The sequence below is a fragment of the Rattus norvegicus genome, chromosome 2 (genome assembly GCF_021556685.1).
Source record: "Rattus norvegicus strain SHRSP/BbbUtx chromosome 2, alternate assembly SHRSP_T2T, whole genome shotgun sequence".
NCBI classification, from domain to species: Eukaryota; Metazoa; Chordata; class Mammalia; order Rodentia; family Muridae; genus Rattus; species Rattus norvegicus.
The window spans coordinates 79,937,390-79,960,062 of NC_141535.1; the positions used below are offsets into that span (position 1 = coordinate 79,937,390).

General features: G+C 46.1%; 1 protein-coding gene and 1 long non-coding RNA gene across 4 annotated transcripts in view; one reads left to right on the forward strand and one right to left on the reverse strand.

Moving 5' to 3' along the window:
• Positions 1 to 22,673, forward strand: part of Ankh (ANKH inorganic pyrophosphate transport regulator) — a 128,054-nt gene that overhangs the window by 4,452 nt on the left and 100,929 nt on the right. Inside the window, exon 1 of one of the 2 annotated variants that reach the window (XM_087614288.1) lies at positions 1,072 to 1,394. Within the exon in view, the coding sequence (XP_087470414.1) occupies positions 1,350 to 1,394 (45 nt within the window). The 5' untranslated portion in view covers positions 1,072 to 1,349. 2 annotated transcript variants of the gene reach the window in all.
• Positions 15,301 to 22,025, reverse strand: LOC120100754 (uncharacterized). Of its 2 annotated transcripts, none has more exons than XR_015674246.1 (3): positions 21,935 to 22,025; positions 20,032 to 20,317; positions 15,301 to 15,591 (listed from the first exon to the last, which is right to left on the reverse strand). It is a non-coding gene; the product is annotated as an uncharacterized LOC120100754 (long non-coding RNA). The 2 variants fall into 2 exon arrangements; XR_015674239.1 differs by lacking the exon at positions 15,301 to 15,591 and adding an exon at positions 18,431 to 19,001 and having other exon boundaries at positions 21,935 to 22,011.

Genomic DNA, 22,673 nt, shown 5'->3' on the forward strand with positions numbered 1-22,673 from the left:
TCTAAAATATATCTTCATTCCTTTGCAAAATCGTTTTCTTCCACTGGACCAAGAGGGATAGGGATAGAAAGGGCAGGAGTCAGTGTGTGACTGAGGCCTCTCTTGGAAAGGACTCTTCCTTCATTCAGGGTCACTTCACTGAGCCATTTGGGAACCTGCTAGGTGGGTTTGTCTGATGTGATCTGACAACCTATGGGTACCCTGTCAACGTGCCAAAAAACTCAAGTGCCAGTCTCAAGCTAAGTTTCTAAAGTGACAGTAGGAGAGACCCCTTGGGTTTGTTCTGTATTAGTGAAATTTTCTAATTATAAAAGGAAAAATGGCCAGGTACTTTAGGACATGCCTGGAACCCTGGCACTCAGAAAGCTGAGGCCACATCATGAGGATGAGTCTCAATTCATAAAAAGGAAAATATGCTGAAAATCAGGGGCTAGGAGAAAGGTACTTTTAATTCCACTACGAAGAGAAAATTTTAATGATTTGGACATCTCTTGCCAACTAGTTTTTTAAATCCAGTTGAGAGAGATGGGAGTTGGGGGGTGTTGTATAATGTTTTATAGAATACAAAAACATTTTCTCTAAGTAATTTAGAAGTATTTATAGGGCTGGGAAGGTGTCTCAGTGATGGACTGATTGTGTAGAATACTCAAAGGCCCTGTGTTCAGTCCTCAACTATACCACCACAACCACCCCTAAAAGAAAGAGAAAAGAAAACCAACTAAACAAACAAAAGCCCTAAATGTGTTTAAGTATGGCTTTAAATGGCAGCATAATATTTCATTTGACATGAACTCGTATTCAGTCTGTCTGTTGTGTGTAGCTGCGTTGTTCAAATATTGAAGTTTCTTGTTTGTTCTTTTGCAACCTAAAGTTTCAGTAGACGTCTCTGTGTAGCAACTGCATACTGTGCTTTGTCTAGGGCCCTGGGCTCGCTGCCTGGCATGCCTTTGTGCCTATTTCAGCTTGTCATTCTTACATAGAAAATGAGGTTGCACTTTTCTTACAGTCCATATTTAGTCAAGGACAGTGTGGCCACCTTAGTGTTCTTGCTCACTTGTCTGCTGTGCTTCCAGTTCTCTTCAGCAGTACGTCCGCACTAAAGCACTTCTCTTCAGGTTACTTGGGAAAGCGGGCTGTTTGGAGATCCACCAAGGTGTAAGCCGGCGGTTGGTGGGTCTCTTCCTTTACATGTTGACATGGTTTGGTGAGCAGCGTAAATGGCACTTTGCTAGCTTGCTTCTTTCCATGCCTGTCCTTCATACATGCCGATCATATCCACGCCTCTTTCTAGTAATAGATCAAGTTCTTAACAGTGGTTTTGTGGTGTAGAGTATAATGTCATTTACCATATGGGAACCCTTGGGAGATGGAGTATGCTCCACTGTATGCTAGTGGTAAGTGGTCTGGTTTGCATTCTTTCTACTCTTCCTTGTTTGGTTTGGGATGATGGAGATGGTCATGATGTAGTGGGGAGGGTACGGTGGGGTGATGGAGGTGGTCATGTTGTAGTGGGTGTGGCAGGGTGATGGAGGTGATCATGCTGTAGTGGAGGGTTTGTGGGTGATGGAGGTGGTCATGATGAGGTGTATGTGTGGAACGGACACTTAACTCCTTATGGTCATATGTGAATGGAGGCAATAAACCCTGTAAAATTCCCAGTATATACTATGCCAGAGAGATCTGGGGATACTGGGGATGTCTCCCTTTAAAAAAATGTTTTGTCAGGTGTTTGAGTACCTGTGATGTCAGGTGTTCTGTGAGTACTGTGATGTCAGGTGTTCTGTGAATACCTGTGATGTCAGGTGTTCTGGGAGTGCCTGTGATGTCAGGTGTTCTGTGAGTGCCTGTGATGTCAGGTGTTTGAGTACCTGTGATGTCAGGTGTTCTGTGAGTGCCTGTGATGTCAGGTGTTCTGTGAGTGCCTGTGATGTCAGGTGTTCTGTGAGTACCTGTGATGTCAGGTGTTCTGTGAGTGCCTGTGATGTCAGGTGTTCTGTGAGTACCTGTGATGTCAGGTGTTCTGTGAGTACCTGTGATGTCAGGTGTTCCTGTGAGTGCCTGTGATGTCAGGTGTTCTGTGAGTGCCTGTGATGTCAGGTGTTCTGTGAGTGCCTGTGATGTCAGGTGTTCTGTGAGTGCCTGTGATGTCAGGTGTTCTGTGAGTACCTGTGATGTCAGGTGTTCTGTGAGTACCTGTGATGTCAGGTGTTCTGTGAGTACCTGTGATGTCAGGTGTTCCTGTGAGTGCCTGTGATGTCAGGTGTTTGAGTACCTGTGATGTCAGGTGTTCTGTGAGTACCTGTGATGTCAGGTGTTCTGTGAGTACCTGTGATGTCAGGTGTTCCTGTGAGTACCTGTGGCTCTACTAGTCACCTTGGAGATTAAAGAAAGGCTTACTTTCTTTACTGTTATCTGGGTACAGGTGTCCCACACTAGCAAAATTTTTTAATAACTGAAGCTTGTCCTTTTAGGTACGAAATATTTTCTTAATTATGAAAACTAATCTAATTGAACAACATATGTCTGTTTTTCTACATTATGAATTGTAGTTTACAAAACCTAGTTTAGCATTTTTGGCAGTCTGTGAATGTCTGTCTTGTTCTAGGCAATCAAGGTTGCCCATGACAGTGACATTCAAAATACTCTACAATGTCACGCCAGCCATTTGTGGGCACTACTCTTTTGAACTTTGGAAACCCTTAAATGCATCTGCTGCTGCTGCTCTTCCTCCTTCTCCTGTTTTAGGTTATGTATCTGCTGTTCTCATTGTTTCTCACCAGACATTTATGCAGTGTGCCTACCCAACCTCTTTAATAACACCGACAAAGTGCAATTCAAATAGCCAGTTTGTCGAGTTTGCTTCTAAATTTTCTGCCTTGGGTCCAGTCTGTGTCCAGGAAACCAAAACTCATTAGACTGCCAAGCAAAATAAAGAATAAATGATTTTGGTCGCCTCTAGTGACATGGATTCTTTTGTTCATTGTTTTTATTCTAGAGAGGTCTAAAGTCATTGTCAGTGAAGTAACTGTTTTTTGTATTTTAGTCACACACACACACATACACACACACATGTCAGGTATGTATGTATGTATGTATGTATCCCTCCCCCATGCCTCCTGGATACATCATTCCATCCCTCCCCACTCAACTTCCTGTCTAAATCTTTAAACCACCAAGTACAGTTTGTGGTACCCATACACTCTTAGATGTGTGGCTTTCCACTGGAGAGTGGTCAGACCACCGACTACTGTGGGTCACTATCATGAAGAAACTGACTCTCTCTCCCTGTCAACTGTGTCCATGCTGGGATTTAGTCTATGCTGAGCTATCGCAGGTCTTGCACATACTGTCTCTATAACCACACCGACTTCATGTGTGCACTTGCCCTGCTGTGTCCAGAAAACACTTTGTTTATAGTCCTCCATTGCCTCAGACGCTTACACACTCTGTCTGCCCCTCTTCCTGAGCTCTGGAAGAAGGAGTGTAATATCAATGTCCCATTTGGACCTGAGCATTCCACACTCTCTTGTTTTCTGCACCTTGACTAGTTTGGGGTCTTTGAGTGAATCACTATTTACTGCAAAAGAAAGCATCTCTGATGACGGTGGTTGAAAGGTGAGCTAATCTATAGCGTAACAGTTTGCCCTTAGGAATTGGTTTACTATACTATGTATATTTAGCAGTAATAGTAATAGGCTCTCCTCTAGTGCCTATGATCTGTCTAGACACAGGTTCTTCACCTGATAAGGGTGCCAAGTATGAGTTTTATCTTGTGGAGTAGGACTTGGATCCAGTCAGAAAGTAGTTGACTACTGTAGGACACTCTTGCCGCTATTGTACCGGTGGATGTGTCTTGCCAGGTTGGTCGTTGATGTAAGTCATAGGGGTCACAACTGGGTAAGACTGGTAATTCATTCTCTCCCTGACTACTCTGAATAGCACCTTCCAGCACAGTGAAAGCTAGCCAGTAGGAATAAAGCTTCCTGGTGAGTACCCGGTAAATCTCTCCACGTTCAGTGACTCAAGTGGATGGCATCTTCGGCAGTAGGGTCTCACTGTCAAGTCCTGGAGGATAACAAAGGGTGCTGGAAAGTCTGCAATGTTTGGGAGTCTGTGGTACTTCACTGACAAACAGCTCCAAAGGACGTAACTGCTCCGAGCGAGCGTTAGAGTTTTTATTATCATTCTAGAGAAGGATTATATTGTTGACCCGTTATAGGGTAACTCCATTTAAACTCCACATATGTGTATATGTGTGTATGTATTTTATATATATATATATATATATAATGTGTGTGTGTGTGTATATATGTATATATGTATATGTGTATATATGATAACTTCTGTAGTAGTAGACTTTTTTGAAATATTTTTGATGTTACTTACCCCTCCCCATGTTTCATCACCAGCCTTGCCCTTCTGTCTGCCTCTGCATTAAGCCCTTCCTGTACCATTAGTCCCTTTTAACCTTTATACCACTGTGGTTTTTCTCACCTCCTTTAAATCCCTCCTATGACTCCTTAGTTATTTTCAGAGTTTTGCGGGTATTCTAAGTGCAATGCCAGACTCGGATATTCTGAAAAGGAGCCCCCCATAAGCACAAGTAGTAAGAACAACAATTAGCCAGATGGTGGGGATCCTAGCACTCGGGAGGTAGACACATGTGGATCTCTGCGTTCAAGGCCAGCCTGGTCTACAGAGTGGGTTTCACATATGCACTTGCATACACACACATGCACTTATGCGCATACACACACATGCACTTATGCACATACACACACACACACACACACACACACACACACACACACACACACACACACACACAACTAATACAAAATAAATGACAGGTAAACCACCTGAAACGCCTTTGCAGTCAGAGTAGGCTATCTGATAGGGCGGCACAACTTAACTCCATGCTGCCCAATCAGACAGCCTGGATGACAGCTGAGCACTCATCCGGTGCCTGAAACAGCAAGATGTTCGTCTATAGCTCTCCCCAACATGAGGTGCCCCCCACCCTCCCCCTAAACACTCCAGAGGTAAAGCCAGGTGACCGTGCGGGTAGATGCAGGCTTCAGACCAAGCCTTGCAGACCTAGGTTCAGCTTGATTTGCTTTTGCTACTGCCAAGGCTCTGGGAGCGTTCTGTTCCTAGTACAGCCTCCAAACTCCACAGTGATGCTGTGAGAACAGACAATTGAAAAGGACATTGGCAACATTTAAGAGTTATCTCAGTCAAGTAAGCAGGGTTTCAGCTTTCTCACTGGATGTGGGAAAAATCACTTCTTCATGCCAGAACTGATTTTGAAGTCGGTCCTGAGAAGGAAAATAACCTGACTGTTTGTCGGAGGAAAGGGGCTGTTTATTCTGAGATGAGCAGTCACCTTGCAGAATGTGTATCTAGATCAGGAACTGGTCCAGGGTCCTTGGGAGGAGTTGACAATTATTTCTCTGGTTTTAGAGTTTTGCTTTTTCATTGTTACGCTTGTTTTGTGCTGTCTTGGTACTCACATGCTTCCTGACTCGGCCGGCCCTCCCCAGCCCTGAGATCATGCACCACTACACTCAGCTCCGGCTGTGTGTGTGTGTGTGTGTGTGTGTGTGTGTGTGTGATTTTTTTTAAATAATATTTTCATAGGAATTAGGTTGGTGAGATTCTCATTGGTTGTAACATCCTGGGTCCTTGTTCAATGAGAATCTACTCACTAGTCTTTCAGCATGGGCTGATTTCACTGTCCCAAGGGCTGACAAAGGGTACAGCTTACCAGGGAGAACAGGAGATGTGAGGCTCCGCCCAACCCTTCCATACGGCCACACCCTTGCTGAGATAGGGGTGGTCTTTGTGGGGTGGGGATGTAAAGAGTGGGGATCCTGGATTAGACGGTCCAAGCATAGCTAGAAAAACTACACCGAGATTCTTCAGGACAGAGTTGAAATTGTGTTTGGGAAACAGGTCTGAGCCTAGAAGCTTTTCCCCCAGAAGCGAGAGGATACAAGCACGGGAGGGCAGAATTCAGCGGCATGATTATCCTGATAATAATGTTGAGAATGTGGGACCAATATGGCTTATTTTGAGGCACCCAGAAGAGAGTGGTTTTGCCCTGAGGTTTCAGGTTATGGGAGCCTTGGGAGCAATTCTCCGTGAGAGCCGGCTGCACAGTGGGTCTTCAGCTCAAACGATAGTGTGACTTGTCTGTAGTAGAAAACTCTCCATCTCCACGGCTCTCTTTTCAAAAATAGAACAGTGGGGCAGGGGAGCATGTGAGTCCCTGGCTGGCCTCTTCTGGTTTGCCTTTGGCCTCAGGGGCAGCTGTTCTGTGTTTCCAAGACTCTTGACTTGAAGATAAGAAGTTTGCACTTTGGCATAAACAAGCTTCTGATTGTCAGCCCCTGGGTCCTGCAGTGTGGAAGAGAGTTTACACAGCAAATTGGAAAAAAAAAAAGGTCTGACTTAGGAATGGTTCACTACTTAGATTAACAGGAAACTCGTCCTGGCTAGGTGTGGTCTAAACTTGTCATCTATGGAGACATATTGCATACAAAGGCATCATGTAGCCAGAGTTAGTAGGAAAAGAGGTAGCATTCATCACTTCATGATTTGAGCCATGTCCAATGCCATGATAATAAAGGCCAAGGTATTGTTCCCTTCTCTTCAGACCTCACAGTCTGTTGTCCTAAGACTTGTTCATGGGTCAGGGGATGGCCTCAGACCCAGCATTGCATCATCAGGAACACCTGTCTTGGAGCCCGACTTGCAAGGTGATGCACCTCACTTCTGCTCCTGGGCAGGAGAGCAGCACGCTCTAACCTACCAATCAGCCTGGGCAGGTGTTGCAACAGTGTGGGTAGTTAGCCCACAGTGTGCTTAACAGATTTTCCTTGGCAAAACTGCGCTTATGCGGTGAAGAAAAAGGTCGCTGGGCTGAAATTTAGGGGTGCTAGAGACCCACTGCCAGCCCCCAAGGTGAAGGTAGCCGAAAGCATCAGAGGCTGAACTGTAGACTCTTCTTCAGAACTCCTCACTCTGCCTTTTCTTTCAGAGGGGCGGGGGAGAATGCTTTTCTCTCCTTCAGAAAGTGACGTGTAATTTATGCACACATGGAACGTACAACTCTTAAGCATATAACTCCATGCAATTTGACAAATGCATGCTTGTGGGGCAGATCCACAGCCATCAGGCTCCAGAACAATCCTATCCACTCAGCAAGTTTCCTGGTGCCCTTTTGTGTACACTTGCACTGGAAGCAGTTGCTATTCTGAATCCAGTATCGGTCCTTGTACCTGCTCACATGAATAACATGTATACATGTGTGCTCAGTCCCCGAATGAGCAGATTTGGAGCTACTTGTCTATGAAAATGTATACCGCAATTTCAAACTGCAGCTCAAGTTTGAAATGTATTTTGGAAATGCATGTGAAATACGATCTACATGTGTTTTCGTCCATCCACATACCACACACTATTATTTAGGCTTACAAATAAAGGAAATTATAATGGGTGTTGCATTTTGTAAAGTGAAATAGGCCAAACACAAATATAATTATGAGACTCCACTAATAGAGATACCTACCCTAGCCACAGCCATAGAGAGAGAGTGAGAAGGGTGGCCAGGGAGGCAGGGATTGGCCTGGTATAGTGTAGAATTTCAGTATGAGGTGTTTAAAAAAAAAAAAAAACTTGTGGGAATTGATCCTGGTGGTGGTTGTACAGTATGGATCTACGCCACGTTACTGACACGTATGCTTTAGAACCCTTCCAAGGACAACTTGTAGTAACTTTTTTTCTCAATGAAGAAGTTTAAATAAGCAGCATAAGCACTGGGAAAGTATGGGTCTCATGATCTCTGTTCAAGACCCTACCTGTTTCTTTTATTCACCTTTCAGAAACCCCTTTTATTATAAAAGAAGGAAAAGGCTGGTGTCTTAGTTTTTACTGCTGTGAGCAGACAGCATGGCCAAGGCAACTCTTATAAGGACAACATTTAATTGGGGCTGGCTTACAGTGTTCAGTTCATTATCATGTCCGAACATGGCAGCATCCAGGCAGGCATGGTGCAGGAGGACCTGAGAGTTCTACATCTTCATCTGGAGGCTTCTAGGAGAAGACTGGCTTGCAGGCAGCTAGGATGAGGGTCTTAAAGCCCATACCACAGTGACACACATACTCCAACAAGGCCACACCTTCTTCTAGTGCCACTCCCTGAGCTGAGCATATTCAGACCACCACAGCTGGGCATGGTGGTCTGGGGGGGGTGCTTTAATCCCAGCACTGGGGAGGCAGAGCAGGCAGGAGGGTCTGACTCCGGCCTCCCCACCCTACTTCCCACTCACCATCTACTTAGGGAACTCCATGCCAGCCAGGGCTACACAGTGAGAACCTGCCCTCCAAAGGGCAAGAACAGAAGCCAGACTTCAACTAGAAAACACTCATCTTCCGATGCTCCCCACCTAGGTCTGCTTCAGAAAGAGATGTACCGGGTGTCTTCCCCTTTCTACAAGGACAGGCGACTCCTTTTGGTTTAAATATTCATTGGAAGTCTGAAGGTTGGTGTTTCCAGCCATTGGTCATGTGGACATGTTGTAATTTATTTAACCATTCCTCAGAGGCTAGGTTGATTCTGTTTCATCCCTGTAGCTGGTAATGCTGTGAAAACTGTCTTGTGTGTGTGTAGAAGCCTTCGTGTACATTGATTATTTCTTTGGTCACATGCATGTGTAATATGTGTGCAAGGCCTCTGCAGTTGCCATGCTTCTCGGGAGCTGCCCTGTCCCTGGCATGGAGTCAGGGTTTCCTGCCTGAGAGCTACTTCATGGCCTGTGACTTCAACACCGAAACTCTGCATTTCAGCTGTCAAGCTACGTGGTCTTGAACTCCATGGTTCCTTTTATTAAAAGCACTTTTAAAATGCTGGTTGATTAAGGGTATCATATTACTTAAAAACCAATTCTGTATTTTCTTTCTTTTTAACCTTTTTGCCATGTAAAGGAACACTGCCGGTGGGGTCTCTGGGTCAGGTGCATTTCCCTGGAAGAGAGATGTAGGTGGTTCTGTAGAGAAGTACAACAGTGATATTCAGAGGAAATAGGAAGGGTAGCGTGTCCTCCTCCCTATTGCGATGAGTACTGCATCTTCTGCGTTTCCTGCGGTTGCCTCTTATGTGGGCTGGGAAATCGGGGAAGTGAAGAGTGGGAGCTTTGTACTGTGAAGAAGAGGGGTTTCCCATCCATGCCAATGTGACTGCTGCCCCTGCGGCCCTGTCCTTCCTTCCCTGAGAAGTGGAGCAGGTGGAACCAAAGAAGCATGTTGCATGGGAACGGTGCAGACTCCTGGGGGCCGGGACACCAGATTTCGACTTCTGCTTCTGTCCTCACCGGGTCTGTGACCTTGAGACATGAACTTGGTGTCTATGGCTTTCCCACTGTCAAGTGGTGGGGACAGAGAGGTGATCTAACTGTCTTGGGGGCAGAGCATAGCAAACAGATGACTACTGATGTGCTCTGAGAATTACGAGACGCTGTCCGTGTGGAGAGCAGTCTTGCCGAGACTTGGGCTTGTTGCTTATCTCTGCAGATAATTTTCCCCTCGTGTCCACCCAGTGGGTCTCGTTAAGGAGATTTCTGAAACTAGAGCCAGCTGGGCTAGGGGTTCAGGGAAGCAGGAAGTGCCAGGTGCTTGGAACATTTGGATATTACAGCATATTGGCTCCCTCCCCCAGCCTAGTGGAGAGGATATTTAAGACTGGGTTTTCTCATCTGCATGTGTGCTAATTGTGTTACTAGAATTTGAGTAATGTGATTTTTTTTTTTTTTTTTTGTGAGAGATCAGTTAAATTGAATTTCCTTTTCATTATAAGCTATCCTGTTTGATACAGGATTTGGGATGGCAGTTACCACCATAAGCCACCAGCCCTACTGTGATCTTCACTACAAATGTCAAGTGTTTCTGAATTTTATCAACAGTTCTGACAGGAACACACCAGAGTGCTTTGAGACATAATACAGGAGCTGCTTAATGAGCTAGAACCTGTGGCTGCCTTCCCGGGGCGTGTCAGGGGTTACTTTGGCGTGTTTTTGTTATTGAGGCGTGGAGGTTCAGAAGAGTAGAGGCTGTGAGTGTTTCTTGGATACTGACGATGTCCCAGGCAAAGAGATAGTCAGTGGCAGCAATGAGATAGCTGTACCATGGTCCCAGACAGAGCAGGAGGCTCTCTGGAGCCTAGGAGATGAAGGCCAGCCTGGACCGCTTAAAGAGGCCTGGTTTCCACAAGGAAAAGAATCCAGAAAGGAGACTGAAGCAGCCTTTGCCTTCAAGTGAGTCAGCCTAGTAGAGCAACCATCAAATAACAGAATCAAGGCTGAGAGAAGGGCAGAGAAGGGTGGGCATGCCCTAGGGTCCAGAAGGAGCCCTGCCTCCATCTTCAGAGGCAAGGAGGCCTTCTGTTCATGCCGAGACCTGAAGAGTATGGAAACTCTTCTGGAAGGCGACATTCCAGCTGAAGAATGACACGTGTCTACTGAATTTGGAGCTGGGCCTGCAGGAAGTGAGGATGGCTGAGGAATCATGGCTGGACTGGTGAGGGCAGGAGTGTGGACTTGACCCAAGAGTCTGACCTTTGTCCTGCACAGTATGGAACAAAAAGCATTCTTAGTAAGGGTTCAGTGTGTTTGGACATGCTTATTTGACATATCATTTTGGTTTCTGTGTAGCTGATGAGTGAAGGGAACCAATCAGGAAGCCACTATGGTTATCACCAGCTAGGTGGCTGTGACCTTATTGGGATCAGAGTGGCGGAGGAGACTGGAGGAGAAGCCAGGAGCCAGCTTCAGATGGACTTGACCATGGCTCTGCCTTGGACAGGATGGCTGATTGGGCCACTGAATTTAAAGAGAGCTAAGTGAGGATGAAGAGTTCTGTTCTAGGGCTGGTGACAGCTCTGTGTAGTCACTTGCTACCAACCAGATGGCCCAAATTTGATTTTTGGAACCCCATGGTGCAGGGAGAGAACTAACACTAGAAAGTTAAGCTTTGACCTACACACACACACACACACACACACACACATACATATACAGACACACACACACACATACATATACAGACACACAGACACACACACACACATACAGACACACAGACACACACACACACATCCATACAGACACACAGACACACAATACACACACACACAATTAAATAGGACTTGTAAAAGGGTTGTTCTATGCTAGCCATTATTAATTAATTAATAGATTTTGAAAATATTTTGTTAATTGACTAAAGGAATACAAATTATAGATGAATGATTGATGCTGTAAAGACACACTTAGTATCTAGATCTTGATAGCTCTCCCTCTCCTTCTCCCTCTCCACTATCTCCCTCCCCCTCTCTCTCATGCACACAAGCACTCAAGCACTCCACTACATTCTTCATAAATGTAAATGGGGTCTTTTTAGAGTTCTTTTTCCCCCTAAGTACAAATGCTATGAATATTCATTTATTCCTTTAAACTGTAAAATTGCTTTCCCAGGATGCACTCAGTTTCCAGCCATGGATGCCTTCATGAACAAATGATATGGAAGATGTGTAACTGTTTGTGATTATTTGGTATTGGGCTGTATTAGGACTTTAGAGCCTGGCGACAGCAGGGAGATACCATCTGGAATTAAGTCAGTATAGCTACTTATCTGTCCTTCTGCAGCCTAGATGCTTGTGTAAACAGCCGCTGGTGGGCCAGCCTCCGCGGCTACCCTTCCATATTTATTTGTCTGTATTATTTGCACCTTATGGTCTGGTTGCAATCATAAAAGTCATACAGAACACCGCCCCCACCCCCACCCCGGCTTCTTTCTTTTTTCTTTGAAACAAGGTCTTACTGTGGAGCTCACGGAGCTCCACCTGGGATTAAAGGTGTCTGCCATCATGCCTAGCTGTGTGACTTGGTTTCTAAGCCACTCTGCCGTGGTTGTGTGTTCTGACTGTTAAAGCCCAGCTTGGCATGGTAGCACTTGCTTATGATTGATCCCAGCACCGAGGAGGCTGACAGGCAAGGATCAAACGTGATCGGCCAGCCTAGGGTATACAGTGAGACCCTGTGACAACAACAAAACGTGCCGTGAGCAGCAGTAGAAAGCCCCACCATCAAAGGAGTCGGCCTAGAAGCAAGTAGTATTACAGAAGGAAAAAAGTTTGTCTTGTTCTTCTGAACCTGAACAACTAGTTTGATTATCATATGAGGAGGGTGATGGAGTCTGGGGAACCAGTTGGTGCCTGGGCTCATAGAGGTAGCATTAATTTAAAATCAGAATGCCCTCCGGATGCATGGAACTCACAGTTGTGACAATGATCATTTTAAAACATACACACATACACGTACTCACTTTACCTCTTACTGAAGTGAGTGGGAGGCAGCCTCCCAGGGGACAGGTCCACCAGGCTGGGAAGCCTGGAGGATGCTGGGAAATGGACCTCCCAGGAGGGATGGGGGTGGGACTGATTGGGAGCCTGGGAGGAGTATGGCCTCTGCACAAAGTTGCAAAACAGCTCCCCTGGGGGCATCATGCTTAGGTTGCTGGGGTAGGGCGGTTAGAGGGTTTATAACTCACTGCCTGTAACACAGCCAGCTTTTGGAACAGCATCTTTCCTGCTGCTGGGGTCACAATGAAGGGTTCAAGTTTCTTAAAAAAAAAACATATATATACATATAAATATGTATATATAGTGAGAGTATATGTATGTAAACCACGTGTGTGCTTTATGCCCACGGAGGTCAGAAGGGGGCCTCCGATCCCCTGGAACTGGAGCTAATGGATGGCCATAAGTCACCAGTGGAGGCTGCGACAGAAGCCAGGACCCCTGGAAGAGTGACGAGTGCTCTTACGCTAAGTGGTCTCCAGCCTTCCATTCAAGATGTTTTAACACTGAAAATGAATCTCATTTCTTAGAGACATGTTTGTTCTCGTGACCCCTGTCAGTAGCTACCTAGACATTGACAGTCACGTTCCCCGCTCTGTGACCTAGTCCTATCCTACACAACCAGCAGACTTCCAGGCCCGTGTCCCTCTCACATTTCCTCTTCCTCAGTTAGTCCTCAGGGGGCACTGGGGGTCTATTCTTATTATGTTATTGCTGTGTTTTTACTGAGAGTAAATGTAAAATGACCTGCTTGTGACCTTTGACTTAAGCTCACCTGTCCCTTTCCTTGCAAAAATAATGCAGAAAGCATCACCTGTAGCTAGATTCATTACACACTAGGAAGCTGGACAGAAGGAAACATTTTCTATAATTAGACCATATCCATTAATAAGAGGAATTCTTATACATGATATATATGATATCAAATGTAATGTATGATGTCATATATATGTAAAATCAATCATGTCACCTACAGTGGAAAAACATATATAAGTTTTCAGTTGCAGGCACAGAAAACAAGTACGGGTGTGTTAACTCACTCCTATAATCCCAGCACACAAAAGGCTGAAGATGAGAATTGCAAGTTTGAGGGCAACTTGGACTTCACAGTGAGCTCCGGGCCAGTCAGAGATAGAGACCCAACAGCCTGTCTCAAGAAGAAAACAACAAACAAGCAAACAAACAAAAACAAAAGCAAATGCTTACTGCTCACTGCTTTGCCACTTTAATTTCAGAAGGGATAGACAGTCTTTGTCTCATTGTTGTGTTTGGCTGAGACGGTCTCATGTAGTCTGGCTATCCTCAGATGTGCTCTGTAGCCCAGGATGACTTTGAGCTCACAATGATCCTCCTCACAATGAGCTCCATAATGAGCAAGTGTGGGGGGCTTACAGGTGTGTGCCACCATCCCTAGGGCATTATTTCAGTATGTGACAAAGTGTGCATTGTACTTCCTTGCTGGGCACACACTTCTTCTGTGTAGACCACTTCCAGTTTGCAAAGTACATTCTCAATGGCCTGCCTAGGGGTAGAGCTGTGTGCTTGCATATGTCTGTGTTGCACGTACCTGTCTGAATTTCCCTCTAAGACAAGAGTACCTTCACCCTGCATGATGCTCCCAACAGGGGCCCTCCAGGACTGTGGAGTCTGCTGACCAGTGCGATGGTACAGAGACCTGAGTCAGTGATCTCAGGTTGCTGATAGCCTTCTCTGCAAGCTAGCCTCCCATGCTCTTGGTGCCTAAGCCCCCTTCCTTCCCTTTTTTGGGATCATGGAAAATCATGATGAAGGAGGAGAGGGCTGCTCCAGGTCACCATTAAGGCCTGAGTTGCCCCAAGAACCAAGTAGCATCATTGCAGGCTCCGCCCCTCCCCCACCTGTCCTTAACATTCCTAAGCACGACTCTGACTTGTGCCCCATCTCTCTCTGCCCCTTCTTCATCCTCTCCTAGGCTAACGTGGGCACAGTTCCCTCTCATACGCAGCGTATGTACCACTTTCTTAAAATGTAATCGTAGTGTGAAAAAAAAAAAAGTGATGCGGGCTCTCTGGACTTTAATTGCCAGTTCCTTCTGGCACACAGCGCAGTCCCCTGCTTTTCAGCACGTTTTCATAAGTCAAGTCTGTTTAAAGGTTTTTTTTTTTTTCCTGCCAGGCATTCATTAGTTTCAGATTGAGTTGCCCTGGTTGCTGCTGTGATGAATTCCTTCCCTCTCCTCAGCAGCCAGCCCCAGAGGAGGCAGAGGAGTCCATTGATTCCACCCCAACCTTCTGAGAAGAGCAGCCGTGCCTCCGGGTTATAGGGACTGTTTTGCACTGTTCCTCCTCCATCTTCCCATGATGCCCTAGGGCAGGGCTGCTGTGTGATGTCGTCTGCACTCTCCTTGTCTGTAGAGGTCTTCTCTTATAGAATTCTGCACACAGTAGGAACTTCAGGTGGGCTTGCATAAGTTAGAGTGAAGGAAACCGTGGAAGTGTCTGGGACCAGTGTGATCTCACTGAGGATAGTGTAGACAGTGTAGGATAGTGAGATAGTGTAGACACATCTCTGTCACACAGAGCCCATTCTTCTCTATGAATGAAGGGTCAGTGAGCCAAACTTGTCAGATGTTTCCCTAAACAAACACACAGACACACCCTGGTAACCCCGGTGTGCATGGTAAGCTCAGGGTGTACATCAGGAAAGCCGAGGATACTTTGAGCAGGGAAGGATGGCCGGGACTTGTATGTAGGTCTGGCATCTGCTTCTAATGTCCGCCGAAACCGGCTGCTTTATGCAGCCGTTCTGCAACATGCACACAGCACACAGGGTCTAACGGTGTAGCCCAGGTTGACCTCAAGTTTGCCCCAGCCTTCTGAGGTTGCTGATCACAAATGTGGACACCGTACTTGGTTTGAATACAATTTTATTATTGTGTTCGGCGAGAAGGTTTTTCCAGTGAGGTAAAGCATGTGTTTTCTGAGGCAGTTTCTCTTGAGGGAAGTTCAGAGTCTGCACAGATTTTAATCCCAGAGGGTCCATTGCAGGGAAGCCAGGTAGGAGGTGGTGATGGATGTAAGGCTCACAAACAGAAGCCCTTCCTGGAGCTTCCCTCTCCTGTATCTAGTGTGCGCCTTAATAAATAAATGGCAGTCATTTTCTGTGCAGGCAACGTGAGCAGTGGTCTTCATGGGGACAGTCTGTGTGTGGGTGACACAGAAGGGACAAAAACCTCTTAGTGTGAGGATTCTATTTTCTCACTATTGCACAAAGAGAAAGAGGGCGGTCAGAAATAGAACCAGAGCACCCTCCCTCCCCCAGCTTCCAAGGAGGCAATGAAAGAGAAATGTATCTGGGACTCACCTGTGTGCCCATCGATCGGACAGAGCAGAAATCTAATATGCTAAGTTGCCACTAGGGTGCAGGTGCAAGTCTGGTGGGGGAGGGGCAGAAGTAAGTGTGGTATGTTTAAATCTACAGCTCTGTTTTGTAAACGGAAGCTCTTCTCCCTGCCTCATACTGTTTTAAGAGCAAATGTTTCCTTACCGAGATTATTAAGTCGTTGGTTACACAACCTTGGCAGCATTTTGGTGGTTTTCTTTTGAGGTCGCCATTAGCCTGAACTAAAATATTTATACACTTGGTTGAAATAGGCTAGATTATGTTAAACAAGGAGTGGGGTATAAAACAGACCTTAGAAAGGGAAGCATGGGTTTGCCCTGAAGGTGATAGTGAGACTTCTGAACTGATCCTGTAACCTTCCAGGAGACAGGGCAGTGGGCCAGCCTTACAGCAGCTCTGAATTCCACAGAGTTGCCTATGTTTGTGGTTTCCCACAATGAGGAATAATCTTATGTGTGTGCTGCAGTCTTTCCTGGGAGTAGACATCACAGAGGCATGAAAGAGAACACCTTTGTTTCTCTTTCTCCGGTTCCATGATGTGGGGGTTTGTGGAGAGGCAGGAGGAGGGAGTAAATGTAACCAGCCATCTTTCAACGGACTGAAAGTCATTTGTAACTCAGTCTTCTCCATAACACAGCAGTCTGGTCTTGGTAACTATTACAGCTTATTGCAGAAAGGTGCAATAAGTGATGAAGATTTTCTCCTTTCTAGAACCAGCGATAAACCGAAAAACTGAATAAAAACCCTTACTGGGTTTTCTACTGTCGATTTCCTAGAGTCTTGTAGTGAATGGTGGCTGTCTGAAAGCATATGTTCCTTCCATATTGAGTAGGAGAAAAATCTCTTTATCCTAAGATTGTCAGGGAGATGGGCTCCAGAGCAAGCAGACTCTTCCAGCCCCAAGGCTTTGGGAGCCTGGGCAGCGGCAGCTTGTGACTCCCCACCACGCCCACAGCAGTTGTTAGGATCTGAAGGAACAGACCTGCTCTGAGCCAGATGGCAGGAGGACCCAGGAAGCCTCTGCCTGCCTTTGTCTCATCTGTGTTCACCTTGTGACTCTGTGAGTGTGCTCTTTGCCTTTGCTGTAGGTGGCGGTCCCTAAGGACCCAAGGGTAGTTCCTTTCTTCTGCAGCCCTGCATGAACAGCACATCACTGGCCTCCACTACAAAGGAGTCTTTGTCAGAACCAGCCAGGGCCTTTTCTTTTCTCACCTTCCCCACGATTTCTGTTACTAGCCACCTATTCATTCACTTGGGGGCTTGCTTCTTTCCCTCAGTGTGATGGGAGCTCTGCCTTGAATGGTAATTGGCTTCTTCCTCGTCCTGGTGAACTGCACAGTGCTGATGAAAATGGGTGGATCATAAGACAGCCTGTAAGACCACAGCCAGAGCCCAGGGCTTCCCTTCTCATTAGGTGTCAGGACTGTGTGTGTGTGTGTGTGTGTGTGTGTGTGTGTGTGTGTGTGTATGTTGCTTTGTACTAGTAATTGGTGTCCGATGATATGTTTTTTGTAGAAATAACCAAAAACAGTATCGGTTGACTACCTAAGCATTTCTATTTACTCTGGGGTTATCATCCCTTGACCTATGCAAGAAACAATAGAAAGGCTGCAGATATTACCCAGCAGTAAAGTGCATAGGCTCGAGGCTCATTTTCCAGCAAGGAAGAACCAGAGGGAGGAAAGGAGGGAGAGAGAAAGAGAGAAGGAGGGAGGAAGAAATCCTTTTAAAAGTTGAGGGACTAGAAATTACATGCAACTGAGTTATTATTAGGTAAGCCCCCAGGTCCTTGTGTCTCAGCCCATTCTGCACTGGTCGCTGCTCTCTGCCCGTGCCTGAGACGTGTGCTGTAGACATCTCTGCTTCCTTTCTTCTCTATATAGCGTGATGGGAAATTCACACACAGTTAGAAATGCTGTCTTACACACCTGACTCATAGGAGTGATTTGCGTGTGTGTGTGTGTGTGTGTGTGTGTGTGTGTGTTGTTTTGTTTTTAAGACAGGATTATGTAGCCCTAGATAACTCTGAGTTTGCTATATCAATGATTTTAAACTCCCAATCTTCCCGCTTCTGCAATCCCAAATTCTGGAACTACAGGAGAATACCAACAGGCCCAGCTGGGAATAGTATTCCTAGACATTTGTGTGACAGACTTTAAACTTTTAAAATAACCATCTCCCTTCTGGTTTTCTTTGCACTGTCTTCTCTTCACAACCACTCTTAGTGTTTGCAGTGAACCAGACAGCCATGCTTCCTGGCATAGGCCTTTAATCCCAGCACCCAGGAGGCATAGACATTGGGTCTCTGTGGTCAAGACCATCTTGGTGTACTTAATGTGTTCTAGGACAGGTAAGGCTAAGTAGAGAGACCCTGTCTCAAAAAAGCAATGACGGCCTCACCCCTAGGTACAGTGGAGTTTCGGGTACAAGGAGATGGGAAAAGAAGCCTTAGACTTGCCTCCTCATCTGAGCTGAACTCTTCCATGTCTGCTAATTAAGTAAAGACATAGATCAGCACCTATGATCTATCTGTTTCTATCTGTTCCCAAGGTAACAGTGGAGTCACTGAGAGACATGTTTTTATCAGTACCATTAATCTGGATGCTAAGTGGTCAGATAACTTGTAAAGTCTTTGAAATTTGAGTTTCAGACAAAGGCTTTCTTTATTGGCTGCCTTCCATTCTCCTTCCCCCCTCGCCCACTTAGGTAAACAGGAGTAGAACTTCATGAAGAAATCAATAATATGTAGATGGGTGAGAATTTTCCCCTCCTGGGGGAAGTTTTTTTAAGGAGAAAATTGGTTCCGAACACTATGGCTCCTGTGTTCCCTGGAAGAAGCTTCCAGAAACACAGCTGTCTGAGGTAAAGACAGAGAGCTTGATCTACATCAGAACGGAGTTAGGAAGTCAAGGGGTACAGCTTTCAGACTCAAACAGGAAAAACCCTCGAAGTCCAAGGCATGTGTTAGAGTCCTGAACCAGGAAGGCCCTCTGCCACTATTAAACAAAAGGCAGAGAGGGCACGTCCGTAAGCCACAACCTGTGCCTAGATGGGATGGCTCTCATTTGTGATCAGGAATGGAGGAAATCGAAGGTCGCCTTTGAGCTCTCCGGTTTCTGAGCTGTGCCTGAGACAGATGGCTGCTTCTCCAATGAGCCGGTCTGCAGCCCAAGAAGCTGCAATGGAGCTGGAAAGTGCAGTAGTCTTCCTGGATAGGAAAGACTCCTGAACAGAACTTTGTTTCCTTTACCCTGGTGGCCAGGGCACAGAGGGGAGGAAGTCCTGTACGTTGCTGGAAACTCACCTTCAGTCAAAAAGTAAACTCAGAAATCTGGCAGGTGGGGTGTAGCTGTGCACTTTGAAAATAGGCCAGCCTGTTTGCTTACTGTCAAGAATGGCTGCTGTAGGACTCAGTTTCCTAAGGTTGCCAGCTAGGATGTATTTAAAATTTAAGAAGACTTTCGTCTACCTCCGAGTTCAGGGGAACGAGGCGATGGTTGCTTTGCAGTGGGAGGCGCATTGTGGCTGCCAAGTAGCAAAGCCGGTCTACTCTGTAGCCAAGTCTGTTGTGCTCCCCTGGGAAGGAGAACTTGACTCCAGGGGAGTCCTTGTAGGTGACTCAAGAACACTCTGCTCCTCCCCTCTATCTCTTCTTAGATTTAAAGGACAAAGGAAAGAGAAAGCATAGTGCCCACTCCAAGAGTTCACACCCCGAGTCTGAAAGAGTTCATGCCCAAGCTTGTGTTCCTTAAGTACGAGACACATGGTTTGTGGGCTGCCTGTCAGGGTCTCATTATTGTAACCCTTAATCTACACTCGCTGCACCTTTCTTCTTCCTGTGTTCTTTGGAGGGGTTTTGTTTTCTTGGCTTTGTTTTTGACACGGAGTCTCATTCACAGCTGCGGCTGAAAGAGAGCTCTCTCTGTAGACCATGTTGGTCTCAGACAGCCTGCCTCCTCATCCGGAGTGCCTGAATTAAAGGCACTGTTACTTTTTGTTTATCTGGGGGTGCAGGATCTTATATAGCCTAGGCAGACCTCAAAGTCCTGGTATTTTTGCCCCCACCGCCCTACTGCTGGCTTTAAGGTGTGAGTCACCACACCCTGTTCTTACTGCTCCTTATGTAATCTTTCTTTAATGGTAGCCCTATCTATCCTTCCTTCCCTGAAGAATAAGCCAAGAGCCAGGATCCCTTGAGGAAGTAAGCAGAAGACAGTGGGTCAGCAGAGATTCCTTACCTCTACACTCAGGTGATCTTCTGACCGACCCCATTCTTAGGATCCTGCTATCCTTGCTTCAGAACACTCTCTCGTCTTCGGCCACCCATTGAGTTGTTTGGGAAGAGCGCTCCTGTTGCTGTCTTGTGCATCATATAAAATAAGAACTCCAGAGGCTCTACCCAGGCTCCTTTTGGAGGCAGCAGGCAGTTCCATATCTACCAAATCACCTCTTGTGAAGTTCTCATTGCCCCCCAGGGCATCTGGGCACAGTTCTGCTCAAGGCTCCGAATTCCTTTGAAGTTCTCTAAACCAAAGCAGTTGGACATCAGCAGAGGTATGGAACAGAGCACGCTGAACACGGGCTGTGCCCAGGTAGAACGACTTTCCTCTGCATGGGTTCTACCTGTTCAGGACATTCTGCTCTGGGCATTACGGAATGAGGAAGGGAAGAGTAACACGGTGCTCCCTCCAGGATCACAAGCAGGTGGAATAGGATAGAAAGGTCCCTTCTGAGCTTATCGTTCAGATAGACGCTAGAGAAGAAAAGTGGCATTCCTACTCCTGCAGGCTGTCTCTCTCCCTAGCCCAGCCCACGAAGGTTACCTGAGTGATTCCATAGAATCTTTGAACTAAAGCTTTTGATGCTCTGCAGGACTAGATAACCAGTCCCAACTTGAGGCACATCCAGATTCCCCTAGGAGACGGTTATTGTCTTAGATGCCTCAACATCCTAGCTACCTAAGACTGAACCCAGGATCACCCAGGGCTCCACACTACTGATTGCACAGCTGACTCAGACCTTCCAGGCCGGTGTCTTTGAGGTGTTGCTTGGACATTGCCTCGGTGCCTGGCCTTCTGATGTGCCAGTGAGCTGTGCCTTTGATGTGGTTCACTCCCGCCTGAAACATCCAGTCAGTCTCTAAGCCTCGAAGGTGTGGACATGGTGGCCAGGCTCTCAGCCAAGGAAGAAGTCCCACCCTGTGACCATGCGGGTCTCAGGTGACCAAAGCGCCATACAGAGCACACGAATGAGTTGTTTACCATCGTTACCTCAAAGCAGGCTAGCATGGTGTGTTCAGTTTCCTCTCAGCGAATAGCCTCTTATGGGTCTGTTTGCTAGGAGTCCACCCAATTTTAGTGAGGACTCGCCTGTTTAGCCTTTTATTATCTTCTGGGGGTAGAAATTTCTTAGAGTTTACTGCCTCTTTGTAAAACACGAATCCCTTTTATTTCGTTTAACACCATCTCCTGCGGGTGGGTCCAGCCTTTTGACATTTTGATAGTTTGCCTTCGAGAACCGCACAAGTGGGAGGAGAAGCCCTTGGACTTGCCAAGGCTCGATGCCCCAGTGTAAGGGAATGTCAGGGTAGAGAGGTGGGGAGGTAGGAAGGGGTGGATGGGTGGGAGAACACGCTCATAGAAGCTGGGGGAGGGGGGAATGGGATAGGGGATAGGAAACCAGGAAAAGGGTATAACATTAGAAATGTAAATTAAAAAATATCCAATTTAAAAAGAAAGAGGCTGAGGGAAGAGGATTGCTAAGAGTTCCAGGCCAGCCTGGGCTACAGGGCAAGACTCTGTTCCAAAATCCAAATCACGGGGTTAGAGCAATGGCTCAGTGATTCAGAGTGCATGTTACTCTTCCGGAAGACCTTAGTTTCATTTCAAGCACCTGTGTCCAGTTGCTCACAGCCACATAATTCCAGTACCAGAGAATCTAATACCCTCTCCTGGCCTCCTAGGACACTTGCACCCATGTGCACAAACACATACACAGATGCATGCACCTACATATAAATAATAAGATAAATCTTTAGGAAAAGAAAAAAAAAAAGAATGGCACAATCAGCTTACAAAACAGCAAAACAAAACAAAACAAAACAAAACAAAACAAAACAAAACAAAAAAGCATAGCTCTTACTATTTTAAGGAAGCCTCCGATTTTGTATTGTGCCATGCTCCTGGCTTCCATCTCGGCTGCCTGGAGATGTCATCCCTGAGTGTGCATTGTCCTGGAGCTTTGGAATTCCACCTGATTCTAGAATCCTAGGATGTGACCTCGTAGTGCCAGACATTACAACAGAGATCACCCTTGAAGATACTGTGGTAAGGAAGTAGGTCAGACACAGAGAGACAAGTGACACATTTATAGAGACAGAGTACACACAGCAGCAGGGGCTGTGGGAAGTGAGGTGGGTTATTGGAGAGGGATTGTGGTAAAATAGTACAATTGAAGGTTAATGCCACAAAAGGTGGTGGCTGTTATCTATACTGTATGGTGCTGTAAGAATAAAACTTAAGAAAGAAAAATATCGTCCATACTCATGCAGTCATTGCTTTTTCTAGGATCCTTTTTACAAACATTGCAAAGGTCTGAGTTCTTTCTCTCTTTCTTTTTTTTAAAAAACAAAATATTGTATAGTTCTGTATCCCTCAGGCCTTTTTTCTGGATTCTACCCAAAGCCTTGTCTGTCCCTTAGTAACAGTTATTGTCCTCATGAACACTAGTCAGGCATATGTCCTCTGGAAACATGTAAGACAGCTCTAGTCATGTGCTATAGGGTGAAGGTGACACCATCATGATTAGGGCATCAGCGTATAGAGTTATGAAACCTCAGATGTCTACAAATGCTGAAAAGCTGTGAGTCCTCCTGTGGCTT